At 36.7% G+C, this 25,963-nt stretch overlaps 2 protein-coding genes across 2 annotated transcripts; both read right to left on the bottom strand.

Annotated features, from left to right (window-relative positions):
* Positions 1–945: 945 nt before the first annotated feature.
* On the bottom strand, positions 946–2,878 carry LOC135613883 (uclacyanin 1-like). The gene is made up of 2 exons (XM_065110897.1): positions 2,710–2,878; positions 946–1,373 (listed from the first exon to the last, which is right to left on the bottom strand). Exons 1-2 carry the CDS (start codon positions 2,876–2,878, stop codon positions 946–948), a joined length of 597 nt encoding a protein of 198 aa, XP_064966969.1.
* A 6,451-nt stretch (positions 2,879–9,329) lies between these two features.
* LOC135613530 (uclacyanin-3-like) lies at positions 9,330–10,867 on the bottom strand. The gene is made up of 2 exons (XM_065110561.1): positions 10,608–10,867; positions 9,330–9,928 (listed from the first exon to the last, which is right to left on the bottom strand). Exons 1-2 carry the CDS (start codon positions 10,774–10,776, stop codon positions 9,468–9,470), a joined length of 630 nt encoding a protein of 209 aa, XP_064966633.1. The 5' UTR covers positions 10,777–10,867; the 3' UTR covers positions 9,330–9,467.
* Positions 10,868–25,963: the final 15,096 nt, after the last annotated feature.

The following is a 25,963-nucleotide window of genomic DNA, read 5'->3' as shown; positions in this document are numbered from 1 at the left end:
GGATCTGTCACTAGTTATCCGATCAATTTGTGAATCTAAGATGAGGATCCGCATCTGGCATTTTAGATTTTAGATTGGGTTTTGGGTTATACGGCTCTATTGTGTGAAGTTATTCACATGTCATTTTTAGTCAGCAGAAAACTACCGAAGGCGACAGGTTTATTAATTCTGATGGATTGGAGTGGTTTGAAAGAGACCAATCTCAAATCAATTAGTCATAACCTCTATCATTAGAAGTGTCTAGAGACATAGAATATAATAAAAGTGAGCAAAAAATTATTAGAAAAGTGAGCAATAAAAGTCTTACTTCTGACATCTCACCTTAGTCTCCTCACATCATATCATTTTCTAAGTTTTTTAATTAATAATTTAGACTCATTGTCAAGTTATTCGATTGAATTATGAAAAATAATATCGAGACAGACCTAATATTCAACATGGCAAGAAAACAAAATAGAAAAATACTATCATAGTATCGAAAGGCACATCACAACGGATTATGACACCCTTCGATTCAATTAGCTTGTAAGATAAGAATGAGTTTACTACTATTGACTTAGACTCTGGTTTAAAATCAACAAATTTATGACAGTCTGTTATCCAATCGATCCGAGTTGTGAGGTAGTTAGATATGAATGACTAAGAGACATGACTTGAGAGTCAATAAGGCCTTATAATAATTGCTCTTAATAACTTGTGGTATTATAAGCTTTATGCTGTCATGATGGGATTATGCTGTTTCTTGGCACAGTAGCAATCACTATCAAAGCTTTGTTTTCTATTTCATAATCCACTGATGCAACAATCGATGCATAACAATGTTTTTTATTTCTTATTGATCTAATTAATCAATGCATAACAATGCTTCCTATGATTCACTGTCACTGTGAGTCCACAGAGGACAAAGAAAGAGCAACAACTGATGACAGCGAATGGCATCATCTCTCACAGGGCCATAAGCATCAGCATGACGATTCCCGAACCGAGTCCGAGAGTAGCCTTCGCCTTCAGGCAAGCGCCGCTCGGTGTCGGCGGCGACGTTGTGGGGGCAGACGGCGGAGGGACGGAGCCTGGGGTCGAAGATGACGGCGGAAGCGCAGAAGGCGAGCGCGGGGAGGGAGCAACAGGGGAGCGGGGGGTGGAGGAGGGAGAAGGAGGACGAGTTGAGGTCGGGGAGGCGACGTCGATCTGGAGCTTCATGCCACCAGCGCAGTGTCCGGGAATTCCGCAGACGAAGTACCTGGAGCCGGTGCTGTTGAGCGTGACGACGGTGTTGCCGCCGGTGCTCGTCGATATGGGGTTGCTCGTCGTGCACGAGCTGTAGGCGGCGCTCGACACCTCCAACACGTCATGGCTCGACGCATACTTGAATGCTGCATTCAAAAGGAGTATAGCTTCTAAGATATTTATGTTGCAATAAAAATGTGAATTTAATTATATACAATATTGAATATGATTTTGATTAGATATTGAGTTGTAGACAATTATATTTTTAATAAAAGATAAATTTTAGATTAAACGATCAATTTAATACGTTTATTTTTTTACGCTTAACTATCAAAGTGTTTACTAGCTAAGCAAGCTTACTCCTCTACTGATAAGCTAACCAGTGTACACAATCATTAGTTTTTCTATAAACATGATTAATTATATAATCCTAAAATATACTAATGTAAATAATTATAAATGTTATAGTTTTTAGCTCTATTTATTAAATAATATGGATTAGAGGAGTTATCAATAAATATTTCTTGCATTCATTGCTTCATTTATTACGAAGGAGATCATCATTATCTAATCTTATATGTTGAACAACCGAAGAGAAGAGGATAATATGAGAGCTGGTTGCTATTGATAGAAGATAAGATTTCTTCTATACGAGGAAATCTTTCTATTTTGTTAAAGGAAATTCTTTATTCCGTTGAGAGAAATCCTTCCTCCTAATCTATATAAATAGAAGAGGGAATATGTTAATATATTGCAGCATTTTCATTTCTTCAATATTTTTTCAATAAAGCTTCTTTAATAATTATTCTTATCTTCTATTAATTTCATCATGGTATCAGAACAGTGAGAAAAGCGAAGCTTCGCTCTTGCCTTTGGCCAGTGGCCAACGTCGCTGAGAAAAGCGAAGCTTCGCCATTGTCTTCGGCCAGTGACTAACGCCACTGCAGCCACATTCCTAAGAGGCCCCACGGCCAATCCTCTTCCTTACCGCAGTAGCCTTCGTTGCCTTCACTGATCTGCCAATAATCGGTGGACTTAAGGAGAACGAAGGGCGGACTTAAGGAGAATGAAGGGAATGCCTGTACCCTCACAGCAATAGCTTGCTCTACTCACGAAGTCTCTCGCTTGTAAACCATTCTTTGCATCGATTCAAGATTGGTATCCTTATCAGGAGCACCATCTTACGAGGGCATGATAGAAGACAAGAACAATTATTGAAACTTCACTTTTCTCACTGTTCTGATACCATGAAGAAAAGAATAGAAGATAAGAATAATTATTGAAAAAGCTTTATGAAAGAAGTGAAAAAGCTTTATTGAAGAAATGAAAATGCTTCGATACATTTACTGCCATTGCATGCCAAGATCAAGAACTGCACTACTTGTGAGCATTCTTAATTACATCAGCGAGAATGTGCATAACATCATATACTTTGAGATCATAAGCAATGTAGAGGGGGAAACGAGGAAGGAGAGGACTCACTCAGTGTGTCACCCACGCGGAATGCCTTGCCGGAGACCCACTGCGTGTAGTTAGTGGCGAGATCCCAAGAGCCGGCGGGGCCGCCGACGTCGTAGTTGGCGCCCATGGCAATCGCAGAGATGGCTGCCACCGTCGCTATCGCCATTACAGCTCTCATCATTGCAGCCATCGTCACAGAAACAGAAGGGGCTGCAGAAGAGGAGGAGGTGGAGATGCTTGATGAGCTAGAAGAAGAAGAAGAAGAAGAATGTGCTTATTGCGTGCTAATGATGGGAAGCTTGCAGTGGTTATATAGAGTTGGTGAGGGAAGAAGGATTCATGGAAGAGGAGAGAGTGATCGTTAAGTCTTCACCAAAAATAGTCAACGATTTGGGGCTGCCAAACGAAACGCGGGTGACAGACTGTGTCGTATGCCGGAATTTGACTCAGCCATGTTGAGTCTCGAAGCTTTCAATGTGTGTATATGATGTATAAATTGACTTGGAAGCTTGTTGGGATTTTAATATGGATGAGATGAATTAAATATCACCTTTTCCACAACCAAAGTCAAGGTTGTTAGAATTTTTTTTGTGGAAAAAAAAGGTAAACTTAAATTAAAAAGACATTATTATACAATAATAATAAGGTTAAAACATCCTACCAATTTGGGATCGACTATTTAGATTTCTTATCATTGATAAAGTATTTTTGATTTTGACCGACTCGTTCGATTTGAATAAAAACCTAAATATTATAAACTTAATTTGACTATAATAAATAGCCAATTAAGATAAAAAAGAATGATGGAATGGGCGATTTTAAAACGACCCTTTAAAATTAGACTCCTCTCACGTGATTGTGAAATTAAATTAATTATTAATAATAAAATTATGTTAAAGAATAGTTCGTCGGAAGTCCGGATGTTCACCGGAAGTTCTACCGGAATCAACCGAGAAGTCCAAGATCTTGCCAAAGAAGCTCGTCGAAACTCGCCAAGAAGATCATTGTGAAGTCTAAGAGCTTGCCGGTAGTCCGTTGGAACATTGCCTAGAGATCGTCGAAAATTCGCCAAAAGCTCGCCGGAAAAAACCTAGACTTACGGACTTATTTAGCTTAGTGAATATCTTAAAATTCATAGTTAACACATCATTCGGTTGGAATTGAGCCAACTCAATTAGATGTCAATTGAGCCTAAGTTTAGGTTATGTTAGGCCAAGTAAAAGGTCTAAATAGTGACCCAACAGGTGAAACCGTCGTGGCACAATCTCCGAGGCTATGTCAAGCGACGGTACCGCCAGTTTGGGTGGTGGCAAGCTTCGCTTTGGTGACTCTCGACAATGAGGTAAACAACTCAAACAAAACACCTTTAATTTATTTTAAAATTATTTGATGCTTTTCATGAGTTATTTTTAATTAGTTAGTAAAAAAATAAAAAAATATATATAATTATCATGCTTCTTTTTCTATTAATTTAAAAAAAAATTAAAAATTTAAGCATGACAATTGTATGTTAACTCCTAGCTCTAAGCATGAAAAGGTAGATTCATTTAAAAAGAAAAATACTTTATGAAACCATGCTTGATTATTTGAAATCATGCTTAATGAGTTTATAGTTTGAAATTGTGCATGTTATACCTTAAAAACTTGAAACCATATTTTAGTATCGTGCATACCCAAGTAATGATGTTTTAAAAAAATTATTATTTTGGTATCATGCCCAAAGTAATGATCCTTGTCATAATGAAAGTTGATTTTCGGTTTTAAACATGATGGATGGTTTTCATATGAAAAAACTTGATCTTACTCATATGAAACCAATCACATAAAACGAAACATATAAAAAGAAAAATGTATTATCATTTGAATTAAAATGATTAATTAAATCTCTTGTTTAAAGAAGCCTTATGTTTAATGTGTTATATTTTTTGTCATCAAGAATTTTGTGATGAATCTTGTCTTTGTCTTTTGGTTTTAAATGATGATGCATATTTTGATTTGACATAAATAATAAAGGCATGCTATGAAATAAAAAGGAAATATAGTTTTCTTGAAAACTTCTCAATCCCTATCTTATTGAGTTTTCAAAAAAAGATTGATGAATCTATTTGTATGAATCTCTTGGACTATGTAAATGATTTTGATGATTGAAGACTTTATATGTATGAATTGAGATCTTGTTTTCCTACGATTCTTTTTGCTATTCACTAAAAAGGAGACTTATTCCAATAAACCATAATATACTACTTGACATCTTGATAATTTATGATTGAGTTTTGTTATATATTATTCCCCTTTTCTTTCTTCTTATTTATAATAACAAAAGGGAGAAAGGAAATCACTAGCATTTCAAAAGATCAATAAATCTCTTCATTTCATTTTGAATTTCTTGAAAGGGACTTTGTTGATTTGATAAATTGAATGAGTTGAAAATAATGATGAATGTTTTGAAAATAAATAATTATATCATGTTTGATGATTTTATAATTTGAAATTATGCATGATGAGTTGAAGTGATGTTTGTTTAAAATTATTTATTCAAATGCATGAATCGATAATATTTTTATCAAATGAATCATGATTTTTCTTGTGAATTTTCGAAATTAAAACTTGAGTCTTTTTTTTGAATCAAGAATGTTTGTTATCATGCTTTCTATTTACAAAAGGAAAAATTTGTAAAAAAAATAATATATGATCTCTTGACATTCATGACTTGATTCTTCATCTTTGTTATTTATCCTTGTCATGATTTGAAGATTGAAGTAAAGAGAAATAAATTAAACTATTGTATTGTTATTGCCCTCTTTTTGCCAATGACAAAGAGGGAAAAAGAATTGCTCGCGTGCACATCATGAAAAGAGACAAACTTGCTAGCTTGCTCATCTCAAAAGATAAGCAAGAAATGCTATCTTGCAAATCTAATATTTGCTAAGTTATATATCATAAAGAGAAGCAAAAAGCTTGCTTATCTCAAAATATGTAAAATTTTACCAACTTTCATATGTGTAAAATTTACTAGCTTGCATGTTCTATAATTATATAAAACTCACTAAATTTACTAAGCTTGCAAATTGTATGGAGAAAAAAATTGCTAGAAATACAAAACATGCTAACTTGCACATCTTGCAAAATTTATGAACTTGCAAAACTCAAAATTATTGCTAGCTTGCATGATGATAAAACTTGATATTATGTTTATAATGGAATGATTTGAAATTTGCTAAATGCACTTCTTTTTATTGATGACAAAGGAGGAGAAGTTATAATGATCATATATGGAATGAAATATTAAAATTTTGATTATGCATGATTTTATGTTGCTTGGACTCATGATTAAATTTGCTTTGACTTTAATTCAGCTTGAATTCAAGGTTCTATCAATATGGCATATTGATAGGGGGAGTTAAGGTTACTCCGTCATCAATTAATTGTCATCATAAAACAGGGGGAGATTATTGAATCTCAGATTTTGATGATGAAACCAATTGATAGTGTTTATGATTTGATCTATATTTTGAGTGACACAGAAAGTTTCGATCGGGGAGAGATAATTAAAGCATGAAGAATCATGTTGTGCTGGAGAAAAACATGTCGGAATATTGGACGTCGAGCCGAATAATCGGTCGACGTATCGATAGAAGGCTTCGGGCCATGGGTTCGGGCATCGGGCTAAGAAGAGTGAAAATTACGCTAAGGAAATTGGAGTTGCAGAGGTCAACTAGCCTATTGGGCAATAGGCCGCAAGAGAGGACGATACACCGAAGAATCGGACGAAGCGTCGATGAACCAATGACATGCCAGACAATATTTGATTCAAGCTTAGTAATAATTATCTAAATAAAAATAGGCTTTAAGTGTACATAATTAACTACAATAGCAATCAAGGCATAAAGCAAAATGAAGTCCCAAAGTCAAGAACAAGATTTCTTTGGGAGTTCGAGAGTTCGTCGGAAGTCTAGACGTTCATCGGATGTTCGGTCAGAATTGATCAAGAAGTCTAGGATCTTGCCAAAGAAGCTCATCAAAACTCGCCAAGAAGATCGTCGTGAAGTTTAGGAGCTTGCCAAGAGTCCATTGGAACATTGCCGAGAGATCGTCGGAAGTTCGCTGAAAGCTCGCCGAAAGAAACCTAGACTTACGGACTTATTTAGCTTAGTAAATATCTTAAAATTCATAGTTAACACATAATTGGGTTGGAATTGGATCAACTCAGTTAGAGGTCAATTGGACCGAAGTTTGGGCCATGTTGGGCCAAGTGAAAGGCCTAAACAGTGACCCAATAGGTGGAACCATCGTGGCATAGTCTCTGAGACTATGTCAGGCGGTGGTATCGCCAGTCTGGGTGATCGTATGCCCAAACACAGTTTCCAAGAGACTGTCAAGTAGTGGTACTGCTAGACTAGGCGGTGGTACCGCTAGACTGGGTTATGGTACCACTTAGTGTTAGTGTCAATATTAGTGCTGCAGGCGGTGGTATTACCTAGCACAGGCGATGGTATTGCCAGTATCCAAAGGACTTGGGATGAGACATTTTTAGGCTCCAAGTTTGAATCCACTTGAGGCCTATAAATACCCCTCGCATCCCTGGTTAACATACACAAGAATTGAGAGTAAAAAAGAAGAAAAACATTGTTGTAATCTCATGAGAACTCCTCTCAAAGCTCAAAGTGTTAGTGTCGTTTGAGAGATAAGTAAAGGGGGTGTAAAGGTTCTCTCCTGAACCTGTCAAAAGGAGAATTGAGTTGTATAAGAGTAGTTGATCTTCGCCCATTGAAGGAAGATCGTTAGTGAATGCCGTTGGCCTCGATGGAAGAGGAATCGGTAGAGTGGATATAGGTCACGATGACCGAACTACTATAAAATCTGATTTGCATTTACTTCTTGATATTTACCTTATTACAAACTAAATTCTTACTTTCACTACGTTTCTGCATTCTTTCAAGTTAAAATCTTTCCGAAACGGGTTTAATCGAAACAAAATTTTTGAACCAACGTAATTTTATCGACTACACTGATTCACCCCCCCCTCTTAGTATCGACTCATTCCTAACGAGGGCAATATCGAATAATATAAAGCTAGACTTATGGCCAAAGATTTTTCTCAAAAAGAAAGAATGAACTATAATGAGACCTTTTCTTTAATTTTTAAAAAGGGCTCATTTAGGATTATTTTGATATTAGTAGCTTATTATGATCTTGAGTGATATCATTTTGATATTAAAATAATATTTTTGAATCGAGATTTAGATGAAAATATCTACATTGAACAATCTAAATGATTTGTAAATAAGGGAAAGGAAAGTTGGGCTTGCAAACTTTAAAAGTTTATTTATGGCCTTAAACAAACTTTCAATGGTATATAAAGTTTTATAAAATTATTACTTTATTTAAATTTAAGAAAAAATATTATTTGTTAGTGTATCTATCTAAAAATCAATGAGAATAAGTTTATTATATTGATCTTATATATAAATGATATTTTTCTTAGCAGTGATCATGGTTTATTGCATGAAACCAAGATGTTTCTCATTAGAAATTTTAAGATTTATATTAATGAGATAGTTTTTATTATTAGCATTAAGATATTAATGGATATATTTCAAGAATTACTATGACTATCTTAAAAAAGATATATTGACCTAGTCTTAAAGAGATTTAGTATGTAGTTTTGTTCTATTGATGATATATCTATTACTAAAGATAAAAAATTTAATCAAAACTAGTATCTTAAGAATAATATAGAAAAGAATCAAATAATATGCGCAGTTAGAAGTATATTATATGTTTAAATTTATACGAGCTCATATATCAATTTTGTAATTGGAATACTTGATAGATACCAAAACAACCCAAAATAAAACATAAAAAAGTTGTAAAGAAAATGATGAGATATCTGTGATGGACAAAAAAATTATATGCTCATCTATAAGAGATCAAATCAACTGATAGGTTATTCAAATATTGATTTTATAAATTACCTTAATATTTGAAAATCTACTTCATTATTCATGTTCATATTAGTTGGAGGAGAAATTTCCTAGAAAAGTATAAAATAATCATTTATTGTATTATCAATAATAGAAGCTGAATTTATAATATACTTTGAGATTATAAATCATAAAATTTAATCTCAAGATTTAGTATGGATAGCAAGCCATTAAAGATATTTTGTGATGATATGGAAATAAATTTTTCTCAGCATATTGAAATAAAATATTTGCTAGTTAGAGAAAGAGACCCGAAAATAAATATCAATTAAGAATTATTATGAGGATGTGGTTTGTGAGCAACTAATAGTGATGTATATTTAAGTGAAGACTATCATTGGTTTTTTCTTACTTATTTAATAACAATATTTATTTTTACTATAATATTAAATTTCTGTATATACTAAAATGAGCCTACTTTTATTGACTTAGACTTCTATTTAAGATCATCAAATAACGAGAGTCGATTATCCAATCGATTCGGGTCGTGATGTAGTTAGAAACGAATGATTGGGAGACATGATTTAGAGTCAATAAGGCCTTATAATAATTGCTCCTAATAACATATGCTCTTAGAAGCTTATGCTGTTTCTTGGCACAGTAGCAATCACTATCAAAGCTTTGTTTTCTATTTCATAATCCACTGATGCAACAATCGATGCATGACAATGTTTTTTATTTCTTATTGATCTAATGAATCAATACATAACAATGCTTCCTATGATTCACTGTCACTGTGAGTCCACAGAGGACAAAGAAAGAGCAACAACTGATGACAGCGAATGGCATCATCTCTCACAGGGCCATAAGCATCAGCATGACGATTCCCGAACCGAGTCCGAGAGTTGCCTTCGCCTTCAGGCAAGCGCCGCTCGGTGTCGGCGGCGACGCTGTGGGGGCAGACGGCGGAGGAACGGAGCCTGGGGTCGAAGATGCCGGCGGAGGGACGGAGCCTGGGGTCGAAGATGACGGCGGAAGCGCAGAAGGCGAGCGCGGGGAGGGAGCAACAGGGGAGCGGGGGGTGGAGGAGGGAGAAGGAGGACGAGTTGAGGTCGGGGAGGCGACGTCGATCTGGAGCTTCATGCCACCAGCGCAGTGTCCGGGAATTCCGCAGACGAAGTACCTGGAGCCGGTGCTGTTGAGCGTGACGACGGTGTTGCCGCCGGTGCTCGTCGATATGGGGTTGCTCGTCGTGCACGAGCTGTAGGCGGCGCTCGACACCTCCAACACGTCATGGCTCGACGCATACTTGAATGCTGCATTCAAAAGGAGTATAGCTTCCAAGATATTTATGTTGCAATAAAAATGTGAATTTAATTATATACAATATTGAATATGATTTTGATTAAATATTGAGTTGTAGACAATTATATTTTTAATAAAAGATAAAGTTTAGATTAAACGATCAATTTAATACGTTTATCTTTTTACGCTTAACTATCAAAGTGTTTACTAACTAAGCAAGCTGACACGCTTACTCCTCTACTGATAAGCTAACCAGTGTACACAATAATTAGTTTTTCTATAAACATGATTAGTTATATAATCCTAAAATATACTAAATGTAAATAATTATAAATGTTATAGTTTTTAGCTCTATTTATTAAATAATATGGATTAGAGGAGTTATCAATAAACATTTCTTGCATTCATGGCTTCATTTATTACATTCAAGGAGACCATCATCATCACATGAAAGAATCTATTGTTACGGAAAGAACAACTGAAGAGAAGAATATGAGAGTTGGTTGCCATTGCATGCCAAGATCAAGAACTGCACTACTTGTGAGCATTCATAAGCTATCAACTCCCTTACATCCTACTTCTTAATTACCTCAGCGAGAATGTGCATAACATCATATACTTTGACATCATAAGCAATGTGGAGGGGGGGAAACGAGGAAGGAGAGGAAAACGAGGAAGGAGAGGACTCACTCAGTGTGTCACCCACGCGGAATGCCTTGCCGGAGACCCACTGCGTGTAGTTAGTGGCGAGATCCCAAGAGCCGGCGGGGCCGCCGACGTCGTAGTTGGCGCCCATGGCAATCGCAGAGATGGCTGCCACCGTCGCTATCGCCATTACAGCTCTCAGCATTGCAGCCATCGTCACAGAAACAGAAGGGGCTGCAGAGGAGGAGGAGATGCTTGATGAGCTAGAAGAAGAAGAAGAAGAAGAATGTGCTTATTGCGTGGTAATGATGGGAAGCTTGCAGAGGTTATATAGAGTTGGTGAGGGAAGACGGATTCATGGAAGAGGAGAGAGTGATCGTTAAGTCTTCACCAAAAATAGTCGACGATTTGGGGCTGCCAAACAAAACGCGGGTGACAGACTGTGTCGTATGCCGGAAGTTGACTCAGCCATGTGTAGTCTCCAAGTTATTTGGAAGCTTTCAATGTTTGTATATGATGTATAAATTGACTTGGAAGCTTGTTGGGATTTTAATATGGATGAGATGAATTAAATAAACGTCACGCGTTTTCCAAATCCAAGTCAAAAGTTGTTGCTATTAGCCACGAGGTCAAGATTGTTAGAATTTGTTTTGCGGGGAAACAAAAAGTAAACTTAAATTAAAAGGGCACTATTACACAATAATAATAAGGTTAAAACATCCTACCAATTTGGAATCGACTATTTAGATTTCTTATCATTGATAAAGTATTTTTTATTTTGACTGACTTGTTCGATTTGAATAAAAACCTAAATATCATAATCTTAATTTGACTACAATAAATAACCAATTAAGATAAAAAAAAGAATGATGGAATGGGCGATTTTAAAACGACCCTTTAAAATTAGACTCCTCTCACGTGATTGTCAAATTAAATTAATTATTAATAATAAAATTATGTTAAAGAATAGTCTCGCATTACTAACGTATATTAGATTTTTAAATAACTTCAATGCCATTGATAAGGCTGACTCAAAACTCTAATAAACAAGATAAGACTAAAAGAAGCTGATGTAATCTAAAAACTTCCATTGTAGATCAATTAGAATCATGAACTAAAAGAAACTGATGTAATCTTAAAACTCTATTATCCGCTAGAAAATGTATAAAAAAGATTGACACATACAAACTGGCTTGTGAATAGTTTTTTTGCTGTCCAAATTCTGAATTGAGAAAAATTAGTCCTGTAGGCATGGATTGAAACCAGTGTACAAAATCCAGTTGATGTTCTTGCCTCATCACGTCTTTGTTAGGATTCTATTAATGATGTGTTGGAGTCAAGCTAATCAAGATTAGTTTATATCGTGTCAAACATCAATTTAATCCATAAGTTTAAACTGATAAATTATTGGTCAAACTTGAATGTTGAAAAAGATTCATTAATAGTCCCATATTGATAAATATGGACAAACTCGGTTGGTGACTTGTATTGAGTTTGACTCATAATATATTAGTTTGACCTGATATGTATTAACGTTGACTAATTTGATGTAAACTTAAAAAGAAAGACTTAAATAATAAAAAAAGAGAAAGAGATATGAGCCAAGATGAACTGCATAACCAATGTTAAGCTTGCGGTTGTGAATATAGTTAGAAAATATTTATGTATAAGAAGAGATTGAAAAAAATGATTAAAAAATAATTATACATCTCCTAGGTTTAACTCATAACTTATTAAGTCTTTATGTTTAAGAAAATATTTCTGTATAAGAAGAGATTGAAAAAAATGATTAAAAATGATTAAAATGATTAAGCCTTTATGTTGAATTTGTTGAATGTTGGATGTTGATGATGAAACCAATTGATAGTATTTATGATTTGATCTGTATTTTGAGTGATGCAGGAACTTTCGATCAGGGAGAGACAATTAAAACAGAAAGAATCATGTTGGGCCGGAGGAAAATATGTTAGAAGATTGGACATCGAGTCGAAGCATTGGTCGACGTATCGACAAAAGGCTTCGGGCCATGGATTCGAGCATCGAACCAAGAAGAACAAAAATTATGCCAAGGAAATCAGATTTACGGAGGTCAACTAGCCGATTGGGCAAAAGCCCACAAGAGATGACGATGTGCCGAAGAATCGGACGAAACGTCGATAAACCAATGACATGCCGGACAACTTTGATTAGCTTAGTAATAATTGTCTAGATCGAAGTGGGTTTTAAGTGTGCAGGATTAATTACGATAGCAAGGCATAAAGCAAAATGAAGTCCCGGAGTCAAGAACCCGATTTTGTTGGGAGTTCGAGAGTTCGTCGGAAGTCCAAACGTTCGTCGAAAGTTCTACCGGAACTGATTGAGAAGTCTAGGAACTTACCAAAAAAGCTCGTCGGAACTCGCTAAGAAGATCGTCGTGAAGTCCAGGAGCTTGCCGGGAGTCCACCGGAACATTACTGAGAGATTATCGAAAGTTCGTTGGATGATCGCTAGAAGCTCACCGGAAGAAACCTAGACTTATGGACTTGTTTAGCTTAAGTATGCCTTAGAATTAGTAGTTAGAACATAATTTGGATTGGAATTGGGCCAACCCAATTAGGAGCCGATTGGGCCCATGTATGGATTGTGTTAGACCCAATGAAAAGCCCAAATGGTGACCCAACAAGTGGCACCGTCGTGGCACAGTCTCCGAGACTGTGTCAAGTGATGGTACCACAGTCTGAGTGGTGGTATCACCCAAACACAATCTCTGAGAGGCTGTCAAGCGATGGTGCCACTAGTTTGGGCAGTGATACCGCCCAGTGTTAGTGTCAGTATCAGACTGGCACAAGCGGTGGTACCGCCCATACCCGGGAGACCCGGGATGAGACGTTTTTAGGCTCCAAGTTTGAATCAACTTAAGGCCTATAAATACCTCTCTCATCCCTGGTTAAAAAACATAAGAATTAAGAGTGAAAAAGAAAGAAATGCTGTTGTAATCTTGTGTGAACTCCTCTCATTCTAAGTGTTAAAATAGTTTAAGAGACGAGTAAGTAGGGGTGTAAGGGTTATCTCCTAAACCCTGTAAAAGGAGAAAGAGCTGTAAAAGATGATTGGTCTTCGTCTATTGAAGGAAGACCGATAGTGGATGCGAGTGGATGTAGGACATGACGACCGAACCACTATAAAATCTGGTTTACATTTGTTTTAAGTAAATTACTTTCATAGCAAACTTCCTCTTTACTTCGCTTTTAAAGTTAACCATTTTCGAAACAGGTTTAATCAAAACGAAAAATTTATGAAATCGATGTTTTTACCGTTGCACTAATTCACTCGTCTCTTTGAGTCGACTCATTCCTAATAGAATTTTTATCTAACTTGATATATATTAATCTTGATCATCACTCAAATTCATGTAAAAATGAATAATGCTAGGCTCTATATGTTGGGCTGATAGCCCATATTCAGCCCATGTGGGCTAGGGCAGCCCACAGCCCACACCCCCTCTTAACCTAACCCTAATTAAGATTAGGGGGGTGTGGTGGCTGTATTTTAGAAGTAGAAAAAGGCTATAAAAAGGCAGCAACGAGGCAGATCTTGTGAGCCACGGGATTCCAAAGAGAAGAAGGAGAATAAGGCAGAAAAGGAAGAGAAAGAAAGGGAAGAAGACAAGGACAATGCAGAGAGACTGTTCTCAATCATCTAGCAGTGTTCTCATCTCAAGTTAGATCAAATCTACAGTAGACTCTTGCTGTGATTACTTGGGGAGGTTTTAGATATTGTGGGCAGTGACGTGATCCTTGTATCCCAGTTATTCTCTTGTGGTTGTTGCTAGGGTTTAGGGCAAGAGATTGAGATTTGTATATTCATTATTCTCATAGTGGATTATCTCTAGTTTGCCCCGTGATTTTTACCCTTCACATTAAAGGGATTTCTACGTATATCTTGGTGTTCTGTTTGATTGTGTTTCCATTTTATTCTGCTACGTATTATGGTCTTCTAGTATTTGTTCATATACAAAGGTTATTCCTCTTTATATCCCCATCAAATGGTATTAGAGCGGGGTTTTGGTGATTTAATTTTTGTATTTGAACATGAAGGCCAGTAATATTTCTCGCATGATTAGTTTGAATGGAAATAATTGGATGATATGGAAACCAAGAATAGAAGATCTCTTGTATTGCAAAGATTTGTATGGACCTTTGTAAGGGGATAGTGCAAAACCTACAACTATGACAGATGATGAGTGGAAGATGTTAGATCAAAAAACAATTGGGTTTATTAGACAGTGGCTTGATGATAGTGTCTTTCACTATGTTTCTACTGAAATTTCTGCATATTCTCTTTGGAAAAAATTGGAAAGTCTCTATGAAAGAAAAACAGCTGGCAACAAAGCTTTTTTGATCAGAAAACTTGTGAACCTAAAACATAGAAAGGGTGCTTCTATTGCTGAGCATTTGAATGAAATGCAAAGTATTACTAACCAGTTATCTTCTATGAAAATGTCTCTTGATGATGAGTTGCAGGCATTGTTACTTCTCAGTTCATTATCAGAAAGTTGGGAGACACTGGTGGTTTCCCTTAGTAATTCTACGCCAGATGGTATTGTCACTATGAGTCAAGTAACAAGCAGTTTGTTGAATGAGGAGTTGAGAAGAAAGAGTTCAGCAACATCTCAGAATGATTCACAGGCACTTATCTCAATGAACAGAGGAAAGTCAAAGTCTAGAAGTAGTTCACGTATGGGTAGGAGCAAGTCAAGATCAATAAAAGATATTGTTTGCTATAACTGTGGTGAGAAAGGACATTACAAGAACCAATGTAAGAAACCTAAGAAGAATAAGAAAAAGGGAAAAGAAGTAGAGTCTACAAAGTCAAAGGATAATACTACAGCTACAGTGCAGGGTGGTGATTATTTGATTTTGTCTCATTCTGATGATATTTTTTCTTGTGTGTGTCAGGATCTTGAGTGGGTGATTGACATAGGTGCTTCTTATCATGCTACACCTCGGAGAGAGTTTTTTGCTACATACAGGTCTGAAAACTTTGGTGTTGTCAAGATGGGCAACTATGGCACATCAGACATCATTGGCATGGGTGATATCCATTTAAAGACCAACCTTGGCTGCAAGTTGGTACTTAAGGATGTGAGGCATGTGATTGACTTGAGGCTGAATTTAATTTCAGTTGGAAGATTAGATGATGAAGACTATGAAAGCAGATTTCACAAAGGGCAATAGAAGCTCAGTAAGGGTTCTCTTGTTATAGCTAGTGGAAAGAAATGTCATACTTTGTATAGGTTGCAGGCTAAAGCTTATGGTGAGCAGTTAAATGCTATAGAGAAAGACTTTAGTATGGAGTTGTGGCATAGGCGATTGGGACACATGAGCGAGAAGGGGCTGCAAGCTCTTTCCAAGAGAGAGGTATTGCCAGATCTCAGAGGTATACATCTGAACCCTTGTATTGATTGTTTGCTTGTAAACAACATAGAGTTTCATTTGCTAGTGCTGCTTTGTCTAGAAAAATGCATGCCTTAGACCGTGTTTATACATATGTATATGGTCCTTTGAGGACAAAAACTCCTGGCGGATCTGTTGATGTTCTTGGTATAAGTGGTGCACTTTATTTTGTCACTTTTATAGATGATTTTTCTAGGAAAGTTTGGGCCTATGCTTTGAAGACCAAAGACCAGGTTATTAATGTCTTCAAAGAGTTTCGTGCCAGGGTTGAAAGGGAGATAAAAAAGAAATTGAAATGCATAAGATCAGATAATGGTGGTGAGTATACAGGATTGTTTAATGTTTATTGCAGGTCACATGGGATCCAACATGAGATGACAGTTCCTGGTACACCTCAGCATAATGCAATTGCAGAGAGGATGAACCGCACCATCATGGAAAAAATCAGATGTATGCTTTCACAGGCCAAGCTACCCAAAAGGTTTTGGGATGAGGTTTTGAGGACTGCAGTTGATGTGATTAACTTATCACCATGTACAGCCCTAGATGGTGATGTTGTAGAGCATGTATGGTCAGAGAAAGATGTTTCCTACAGGCATTTGAGAGTATTTGGTTATCGTGCATTTGCACATATTCCAGACAATGAGAGGTCCAAGCTGGATGGTAAGTCTAAAGAATGTATTTTTCTTGGTTACTCACATGATCATTTTGGTTACAGGCTTTGGGATCCAGAAAAGCAGAAGGTATTCAGAAGCAGAGATGTAGTCTTCTTTGAGGATCAAACCTTTGAAGATTTGAAGAAGAAGACACAGGCCAAGACTTCTGCAGAAGGATTAGCATATTGTGACCTAGTTATTCCTCCAGTATATCATAGTGATGGGGGAGATGTGTAGGAAAATAGTGTAGAAACTGATGTTGATTTACCTGCAGGACATGTTGAGCAAGAAGAAGTAGGAGAGTAAGTTCCCGTAGAACCTCAGTTGAGAAGATCTTTTAGACAACGTCAACCTTCCAGAAGATACTCTATAGATGAGTATGTGATGCTTACTGATGCAGGTGAGCAGAAAGAGAAGTGGTTAGTTGCTATGCAGGAAGAGATGGATGCTCTTTAGAAGAACCACACTTATGATTTGGTGCTGCTACCAAATGGAATGAAGGCCTTGAAGAACAAGTGGGTTTTTATGTTGAAGACTCAAGAATATTGTTCTCAACCAAAGTACAAAGCTAGATTGGTTGTGAAAGGCTTTGGTCAAAAGAAAGGTATTGACTTTGAAGAGATATTTTCTCCTGTTGTTAAAATATCTTCTATTCGTGTTGCTCTTGGTATTGCTGCTAGCCAGGACTTGGAGGTTGAGCAGTTAGGTGTGAAGACAGCTTTCCTTCATGGTGATTTGGAGGAGGAAATTTATATGGAGCAACCAGAAAGCTTCAAAGTCAAAGGTAAAGATAATTTTGTTTGCAAGTTGAAGAAGAGCTTGTATGGGCTAAAGCAAGCTCCAAGACAGTGGTACAGAAAGTTTGATTCATTTATGACAGAAAATGGATACAAAAGAACGGCTTCAGATCATTATGTGTACATCAAATGGTTTGGTGAGGATTTTATTATTCTCTTACTTTATGTTGATGACATACTTATTCTTGGGAAAGATATGTCTAAAATTGACAGGTTGAAGAAGGAACTGAGTGAGTCTTTTGCAATGAAGGATATGGGGCCAGCAAAGCAAATACTAGGCATGCAGATTTCCCGTGACAGAAAAAACAAGAAGATTTGGTTGTCACAGGAGAAATACATCGAGAAGGTATTGGAAAGATTCAATATGAGCAACGCAAAACCAGTTGGTTCTCCTCTTGCAGGTCACTTTAAGTTGTGCTCAAAACAGAGTCCGTCAAGTGATGAGGAGAAGGAGAAAATGCAAAAGGTTCCTTATGCTTCAGTAGTTGGAAGTTTAATGTATGCAATGGTATGTACGAGGCCAGACATCGCATATGCAGTGGGTGTTACTAGCAGATTTCTTGCAAATCTAGGCAAAGAGCACTAGGCAGTAGTGAAGTGGATTTTTAGATATCTCAGAGGGAGTTCTAAGGTTTGTTTAAGCTTTGGAGGTGGACCACATGTGTTGACAGGTTACACGGATGCAGATATGGCAAGAGATATAGATACGAGAAAGTCCACTTCAGGTTATGTACTTACTTTTGTAGGGGGAGCTGTGTCATGGCAATCCAGGTTACAAAGGTGTATTGCTCTCTCCACCACAGAAGCAGAATATATTGCTGCTACAGAGGTATGCAAAAAAATATTATGGATGAAAGAATTCTTACTTGGGGCTGAAACAGGAAAATTATGTGGTGCATTGTGACAGCTAGAGTGCCATCCATTTGTGTAAGAACCCAATGCTTCATTCCAAGTCAAAGCATATAGATGTCAGATACCACTGGATTCGAAATGTATTTGAAGAGAAGCAGTTGCAGCTTCAGAAAATTTATACAGATGACAACGGAGCAGACATGTTGACGAAGACCTTACCAAAAGAAAAACAGGAGATATGCTGACAGCTGGTCGGCATGGCTTCACATTGAGGAGTCATGGGACAGCCTCCCTTATGGGCTGAAGGGGGAGGTTGTTGGGCTGATAGCCCATATTCAGCCCATGTGGGCTAAGGCAGCCCACAGCCCATACCCCCTCTTAACCTAACCATAATTAAGATTAGGGGGGTGTGGTGGCTGCGTTTTAGAAACAGAAAAAGGCTATAAAAAGGCAGCAACGAGGCAGATCTTGTGAGCCACGGGATTCCAAAGAGAAGAAGGAGAACAAGGCAGAAAAGGAAGAGAAAGAAAGGGAAGAAGACAAGGACAACGCAGAGAGACTGTTCTCAATCATCTAGCAGTGTTCTCATCTCAGGTTAGATCAAATATACAGTAGACTCTTGCTGTGATTACTTGGGGAGGTTTTAGATATTGTGGGCAGTGACGTGATCCTTGTATCCCAGTTATTCTCTTGTGGTTGTTGCTAGGGTTTAGGGCAAGAGATTGAGATTTGTATATTCATTTATTCTCATAGTGGATTATCTCTAGTTTGCCCCGTGATTTTTACCCTTCACATTGAAGGGGTTTTCCACGTATATCTTGGTATTCTGTTTGATTGTGTTTCCATTTTATTCCGCTACGTATTATGGTCTTCTAGTATTTGTTCATATACAAAGATTATTCCTCTTTATATCCCCATCACTATAAACTCCATCCTTATAAAGAGCAAGAATATTGGATCAATCACTAGTGATATGATCAATTTCGAATCTAGGATGAGGGTCCACATCTAGCATTTCGGATTTGATTGAGTTTTGGGTTATACGGCTCTATATTCCACAAGAAAGAAGAAGAAATATTTGGAAATTTATGTGTGAAGTTGTTCACGTGTCATTTTTAGTCAACAAAAGACTACTGAAGGCGACAGATATATTAATTATGATGGATTAGAGTGGTTTGAAAGAGAGTGTTGAAAGAGACCAATCTCAAATCGATATTGATGAAATTTTAGTATACAGATTGTATATAAATAGATAATAAGAATTTTCATTTATTATACTTTTATGAATGAAGTTGACTCATTTAAATTTTTTTAAAAATTATATTGAAGAAAGTATTTATCAATTCTAGTGTATCATGCCCTCGGATCTCGTTTCAAACAATAAAATGTTTTATTTAATTTATACACTTCATCTTCTAGCCTTTTAATTTACATTCTTCAAACTACTTTATATAAACCTTCTTTTTTTTTTGTAACTTTTCTGAAGGTTGATTTAGTATCAAATTGATAAACCTGTCATTTTTCTATGCTTTCAATGCTAATGCTGTTCTAATCATATCAATTATAGCAATTGGGAAAAAAATTTAAAAAAATCAATACCTAAAATTTAAGCAACTAAATGAGATTTATATTTTTGTAGCGAGCCATTAGCATTGAATTTTAACCTATACACCCACTTGAGTCTAATTGCTTTTTTTCCTAGAGGCAAATTTATAAACTTCTAAGTCTTATTATTTTTAAAAGTTTGTAGCTCATCAGTTATTCAACCAAATACGCTTTCTATTCAACTATGCTTAATATGATGGTTTTCCCTGTTCTGTGAAAGTAATTTAACAAATATATTATTATATTCATAATTTCTATCTAAAACTCTTTTGGTATTAGTTTTTATACACCTAATAATAGTATCTCGACCACAACTTAGTTCTTTCACTCTACTATTTTATTTTGCTAAGGGGATAGCTTGCAACTAGTTTCCTATGAATGTTTACATTAATACAAAACACAAAGAAATCCAGAGTCTTAATAAAATAATTACTTTATTTTTCTACATATGCTTTGAAACATATGAAAATAGGTAAGGCTTTAATATTTTTTTAGAAAATATACCCACATCATTCTTGTGCAATCATCTATAAATAATACTAATATTTACTTAGATAGTTTGCATAGATCCACAAATATCTACATGCACAAGTCCCGATCATTCCACAAATATGTACTATTTTCTAAAAACATAATATTCATAAATTGTATCTTTATTCTTAATTTTAGGTAAACCGACTATCATATTCTTTTGATTTAATAGTTCTAGTTTATCATAATTTAGATAACCATATCTTTTTTGCTATAATGTCGATTCATCAATAACAGTAATAATAAATGTGCATAAGAAGATATCCAAAAATAATAAAAGAAATAATTTATTTTTTTATCATCCTCATAATTTTATATCATAAATTAAATATTTTTCATTAAAAATAACATAATATCTTTTTCTCATTAATTATTCTATATTAATAATATTTTATTTTAAACCAAGAATAAACATCACATTATCAATAAAGTTTTTACCTGAATTGATGTTTACAATAATAGACCTAATTGAATTATCAAGCCTTTGAGTGCTAGAATATCCATGACTTTTACCGTTCTAACCTCTCTCTTGATATCTAGTTTTAGAATTTTGCTTTAGTTTATTCTTCTAATATATCTTCATTTGAAGAGTTTGTTCTAAAGTTTCATATGAAGATTTGTTCGGTTTTTGTTCATAAACTAAAAAAAAGTCCATTAATTCATTAAATAATGTACTTGTATCTTTAGATTCTTTTATAGTAGTATAAATTATATCAAAATTTGAAGATAAAATCTATAAAATATTTTTTATTATTTTTTGATCTTTTAAAATTTCACAATAAGACCTCATTTAGTTTATAATAAAATAGACTTTTGAGAAAAAACCAATGATAGATTCAAAATATTTCATCATAAGGGTTTTAAATTCACATTGAAGAATTTGAAGCTTTGAGATTTTTACCTTGTTTGTACCTCTAAATATACATTTTAATATTGTTTAGACTTTTATTAATATTGATTTGGGGAAATAGAGATTCATCTATTACTTGTTGTAGCATGTAGAGAGCTCTTACATTTTTCTACATATTTTCATTCATTTGATCCTTATGTAACAAAATTATTTTATATCAAATTTCACAATCCTTATGTAATAAATAAAGTTATTATTTTAACAATTCAAAATCGATAATTTTCACATTTGAAGGTAAAAAGAAGTTGATTAGAAACACTTACTCCAATGTCTATCATATATATTTTTTTCTTTTGGATCTATTGGTCTCCCCTTCTGCTCCTATTGGTCTTTTTCGAACCAAACTCTAATACCACACTTGTTGCCTTTCTAGAACTTTCAAGAGAAAAGAGAGAAGCTAGTAGAAGAAAAAAGCACTTCTAATTTGTAGTGCTTTAGATTCATCCAAGAGAACGCATGTTGAATCTCGGATTTTGATGATGAAGTCAATTGTCATTTGTTGTCTAATGTATGTGTTGAGATAAGTGTGCAGGATTAACTACGATGAAAGTAAGACATGCAGCAGGAGTTGCGCCGGAGTCATGACAATGATCACGTTGGGAGTTCGAGAGCTCGATGGAAGTTTGGACAGTCGTCGTCGGTTCTGCGGGAACAAATCCGAGAAGTCCAGAAGCTTGCCAAAGGAGCTCGTCGGAACTTGCCAAGTGGATCGTCGCAGTCCAGGAGTTTGCCGGAAGTCCGCAGGAGCATCACCGAGGGTTCATCGGATGATCGACGGAAGTTCGCCGGAAACTCGCCGGAAGAAGTGAGTGACGCACCGAAGCAAGCTGCAGAATATGTCTTAGGAAATAATTGTAGTTAGCACTTTGATTAAGTTAGAAATGGGAGGTGATCCCATTAGCTTAATCCTGGGGCAATTGGGCCCCTGAAGAACTCAAATTGGGTCGAATGGTTCAGCCCATTCGGACCCAGGTTGCTGTGGGAGGTGCAACCGCCCAGGCAGGGAGGTAGCACCGCCCAGGCTATGTCTCCTAACGAGACTGGGCGGTGCAACCACCCCAGCCAAGAGGTGCAACCGCCCAGGGCTCAGTCTCCGAGCGAGACTGGGCGGTGCAACCTCCTATGTCAGGAGGTAGCACCGCCAGAGCTCAAGTTTCGAGCTCTGCCAGGCGGTGCAACCTCTCCAGTCAAGCGGTGCAACTGCTTGAGCTCGGTCTTCGAGCTCTGGCAGAGAGGTGCAACCGCCCCTGACAGAGGTAGCACCGCCCAGAGGCTCAGTCTTCGAGCTCTGCCAGGCGGTGCAACCTCTCCAGTCAGGAGGTGCAACCGCCTGATCCCAAAATTCCGGGATTTGATCGTTTTGAGCTCCAAATTTGAACTGGGTTGGGGCCTATAAATACCCCACCCATTCAGCACTGAAAAGAGACAGACCTACACCGAATTCTTGATCTTTTCTGTGATTCTAAGAGCTCAAATTTGTGTAAAGTCCAAAAGTTCTCCTCTTTCTGTTCTTCAAGTCTTGAGTTGTAAAGAGAGGAGAGAAAGGTTCTGTAAGGGTTGTCTCCTGAGCCCATCAAAAGGAGTGAAACTGTAAAGGGGCAGTTGGCCTTCGCCTATTGAAGGAAAGCCTCTAGTTGACGTCGGTGACCTCGTCGGTGGAGGAAGCCAAAAGTGGAGTAGGTCAAGACTGACCGAACCACTCTAAATCTCTGGTTTGCTTTTATTTTGAGCACTTTATCATTACTGCAAACCTCCTACATAGCTACTGCTCTCTGCGCTTTTACGAACAAGTTTCTAAGTTCTGATCTTTCTGAATCTGCATTCAGACGTAAATCGGTGTTTTCGTACGATCTTTACATTGCAGTTTACATTTACGTTTTGATTCTATTTATAACTGCAAACTGTCTTCTGCGCTTTTACGAACGAGTTTCTTTGCAGTTTACGTTTATGTTTTGATTCCATTTATAACTGCAAACTGCCTTCTGCGCTTTTATGAACGAGTGTCTAAGTTCAGATCTTTCCGAATTTGAGTTTAGACGCAAACTGCGCTTAGACGCAAACTGCGCTTAGACGCAATCTGCGCTTAGACGCAATCTGAGCTTAGACGCAAACTGCGCTTAGATGCAAACTGCGCTTAGACGCAATCTACATTTAGACGCAAACTGCATTTAGACGCAAACTGCGTAAACTACGCTTAGATGCAAACTGTGTTTAGACGTAAACTGCACTTAATCATAAGTAATCTTAGAATCAGCTTTTTGCATCGAAACAGTTCTTATCGAACAAACGCAGCTTTCGTTTTTAATCGTTGAAAGATTTCCGCTGCACTAATTCACCCCCCCCCTCTTAGTGCTCTCGATCCTAACAATTGGTATCAGAGCCCGGTTAACTCTCAAACAGATTAAAACCCAAGAGAGATGGCTTACGCCGGAAACCAAGAGGGCCATTCCATTACATGTCCACCCATGTTTAATGAGACGGACTACACCTATTGGAAGACCCGAATGAGGATCTTTCTTATCTCTATGGACGTTGAACTCTGGAATCTTATCGAGAATGGTTTTTCAAAGTCTTCTCTTCCAATGATCGATTGGAACGATTCGGAAAAGAAGACTTTCGCTCTTAATGCAAAGGCTATGAATGCCTTATTTTGTGCACTTGATAAAAACGAGTTTAATCGTGTTTCGATTTGTGAAACTGCATTTGATATTTGGCACACACTCGAAGTGACTCATGAAGGCACAAGTAGAGTGAAAGAGTCAAAAATCAATCTTTTGTTACACTCTTTCGAACTTTTTCGGATGAAACCGAGTGAGACTATTGGCGACATGTTTACCCGTTTCACGGATATTGTCAACGGTCTAAAAGGACTCGAAAAAAGTTTTTCGGATTTTGAGCTCGTAAATAAGATTCTAAGATCCCTTCCTAAGAGTTGGGATCCTAAAGTCACTGCTGTTCAAGAGGCAAAAGATCTAAACAACTTCCCTCTTGAAGAACTAATTGGGTCATTAATGACCTACGAGATGACTTGCAAAGCTCATGAAGAGCAAGAAGACATCCTTCCAAAGAACAGGAAGGATATGGCAGTTAGAACTTTGGAAGATCACTTGAAAGAAAACTCAAGTGATGAGGACTGTGATGATGACTTGGCACTTCTAACAAGAAAATTTAAAAAATTCATTAAAAGAAACAAGTTTAAGAATGACACTAAAAGTAAACTTGAACCCAAGAAAGACCAAGTTATTTGCTATGAGTGCAAAAAGCCGGGACACTACAAGAGTGATTGTCCCCAAGCCAAAAAGAGAACAACAAAAAAGAAGGCGCTCAAAGCAACATGGGATGATTCGAGCGCATCTGAAGAAGAGGAGTCTAACACCGAGCAAGTTGCTCATTACACCTTAATGGCCATCGGAGAGGAGGTAACGAATTTATTAGATGCTGATTTATCTTTCGATGAATTATTAAATGCCTTCCATGACTAATTTGATGAATGCAAGATTATCAATAGAAAATATAAATTGCTGAAAAAGGAGCATGATAGTCTTACCTGTGATTTTGATAAGCTAAAAATTGAATATCATGATAGTTTAAATTCATGTATCAAATGTCATGATCTAGAAACTCTCCAAAAAGAAAACCTGCTACTTAAGGACACCTTGAAAAAATTCAAGGTTGGTAGTAAGTCATTGAACATGATCCTTGCAAACAAGGGTCACGTTCCAAAAAGAAGTGGAATTGGATTTGTGAGAAGTCCTCACCTAAATCCAACCACCTTTATAAAAGGCCCCATCTTATATGTTCAACACCAAGCAAAATGTAACTTTTGTTGTAAAATTGGACACAAGACGCATTATTGTCCATTCAAGAAAATTAGTCCAAACAAATTGATTTGGGTTCCTAAAGGAACAATGATAAACTCTATGCAATATGATAAACAATGTAGATCTATCTTTGAGGCACCCAAAAGTAAATGGGTACCTAAAAATCATCCTTTCTTGTAGAAACCCATACCATCGCAAGCTAGGAGCAAGAGATGGTACCTTGATAGTGGATGCTCAAGGCATATGACCGGAGATCCATCTCAATTCTCTAAGCTCACTAGCATAGACGAAGGCTATGTCACCTTCGGAAACAACAACAAGGGTAAAATCACAAATGCGACCTAGATACAATCCTGTTTAACTTTTCAAGAATTAGAAACGTATGATTCCCAAATTCACATATCCCTGGATTTTCGAACCCATCAAATTCATCCTTTTATAACCTTCTAATTTAACTCGTATCATGAAATGACTAACTCTGTCATGAACCTGCAAGACTTATCAACTTGAAGAAACTATCACAAACATGTGTACGACATTGAGAATGTGCACATTAAAAATCTACCTTGATCGTGCCAAAGTCCCTGTCTTAAAATGAAAATTCTTACGTAATTACGTAAGTAAAGTTGATTACTAGGAATGAAAACTCTCCTCAAGACAGAAAAATTCTCAGATCAGAACAAGTGTTCACCAGGCGGTGGCACCACCCCAGCTGGAGGTAGCACCTCCAGCTGTCACGTGTTGCAAGCGGTTGCACCGCTCCAGCCAGAGGTGCAACCGCCCGCAACTCTGCC

Source organism: Musa acuminata, chromosome BXJ2-6, assembly GCF_036884655.1.
Source record: "Musa acuminata AAA Group cultivar baxijiao chromosome BXJ2-6, Cavendish_Baxijiao_AAA, whole genome shotgun sequence".
NCBI lineage: Eukaryota > Viridiplantae > Streptophyta > Magnoliopsida > Zingiberales > Musaceae > Musa > Musa acuminata.
This window is presented reverse-complemented; position numbering and strand designations above follow the sequence as displayed.

Excerpts from the sequence above, each read along its gene's own strand:
- LOC135613883 (XM_065110897.1), bottom strand. The coding sequence starts at position 2,878 with ATGGCTGCAATGATGAGAGCTGTAATGGCGATAGCGACGGTGGCAGCC. Across the intron at positions 1,374-2,709 it reads CCGCGTGGGTGACACACTGA|CATTCAAGTATGCGTCGAGC; the intron begins GTGAGTCCTCTC and ends TTTTGAATGCAG.
- LOC135613530 (XM_065110561.1), bottom strand. The coding sequence starts at position 10,776 with ATGGCTGCAATGCTGAGAGCTGTAATGGCGATAGCGACGGTGGCAGCC. Across the intron at positions 9,929-10,607 it reads CCGCGTGGGTGACACACTGA|CATTCAAGTATGCGTCGAGC; the intron begins GTGAGTCCTCTC and ends TTTTGAATGCAG.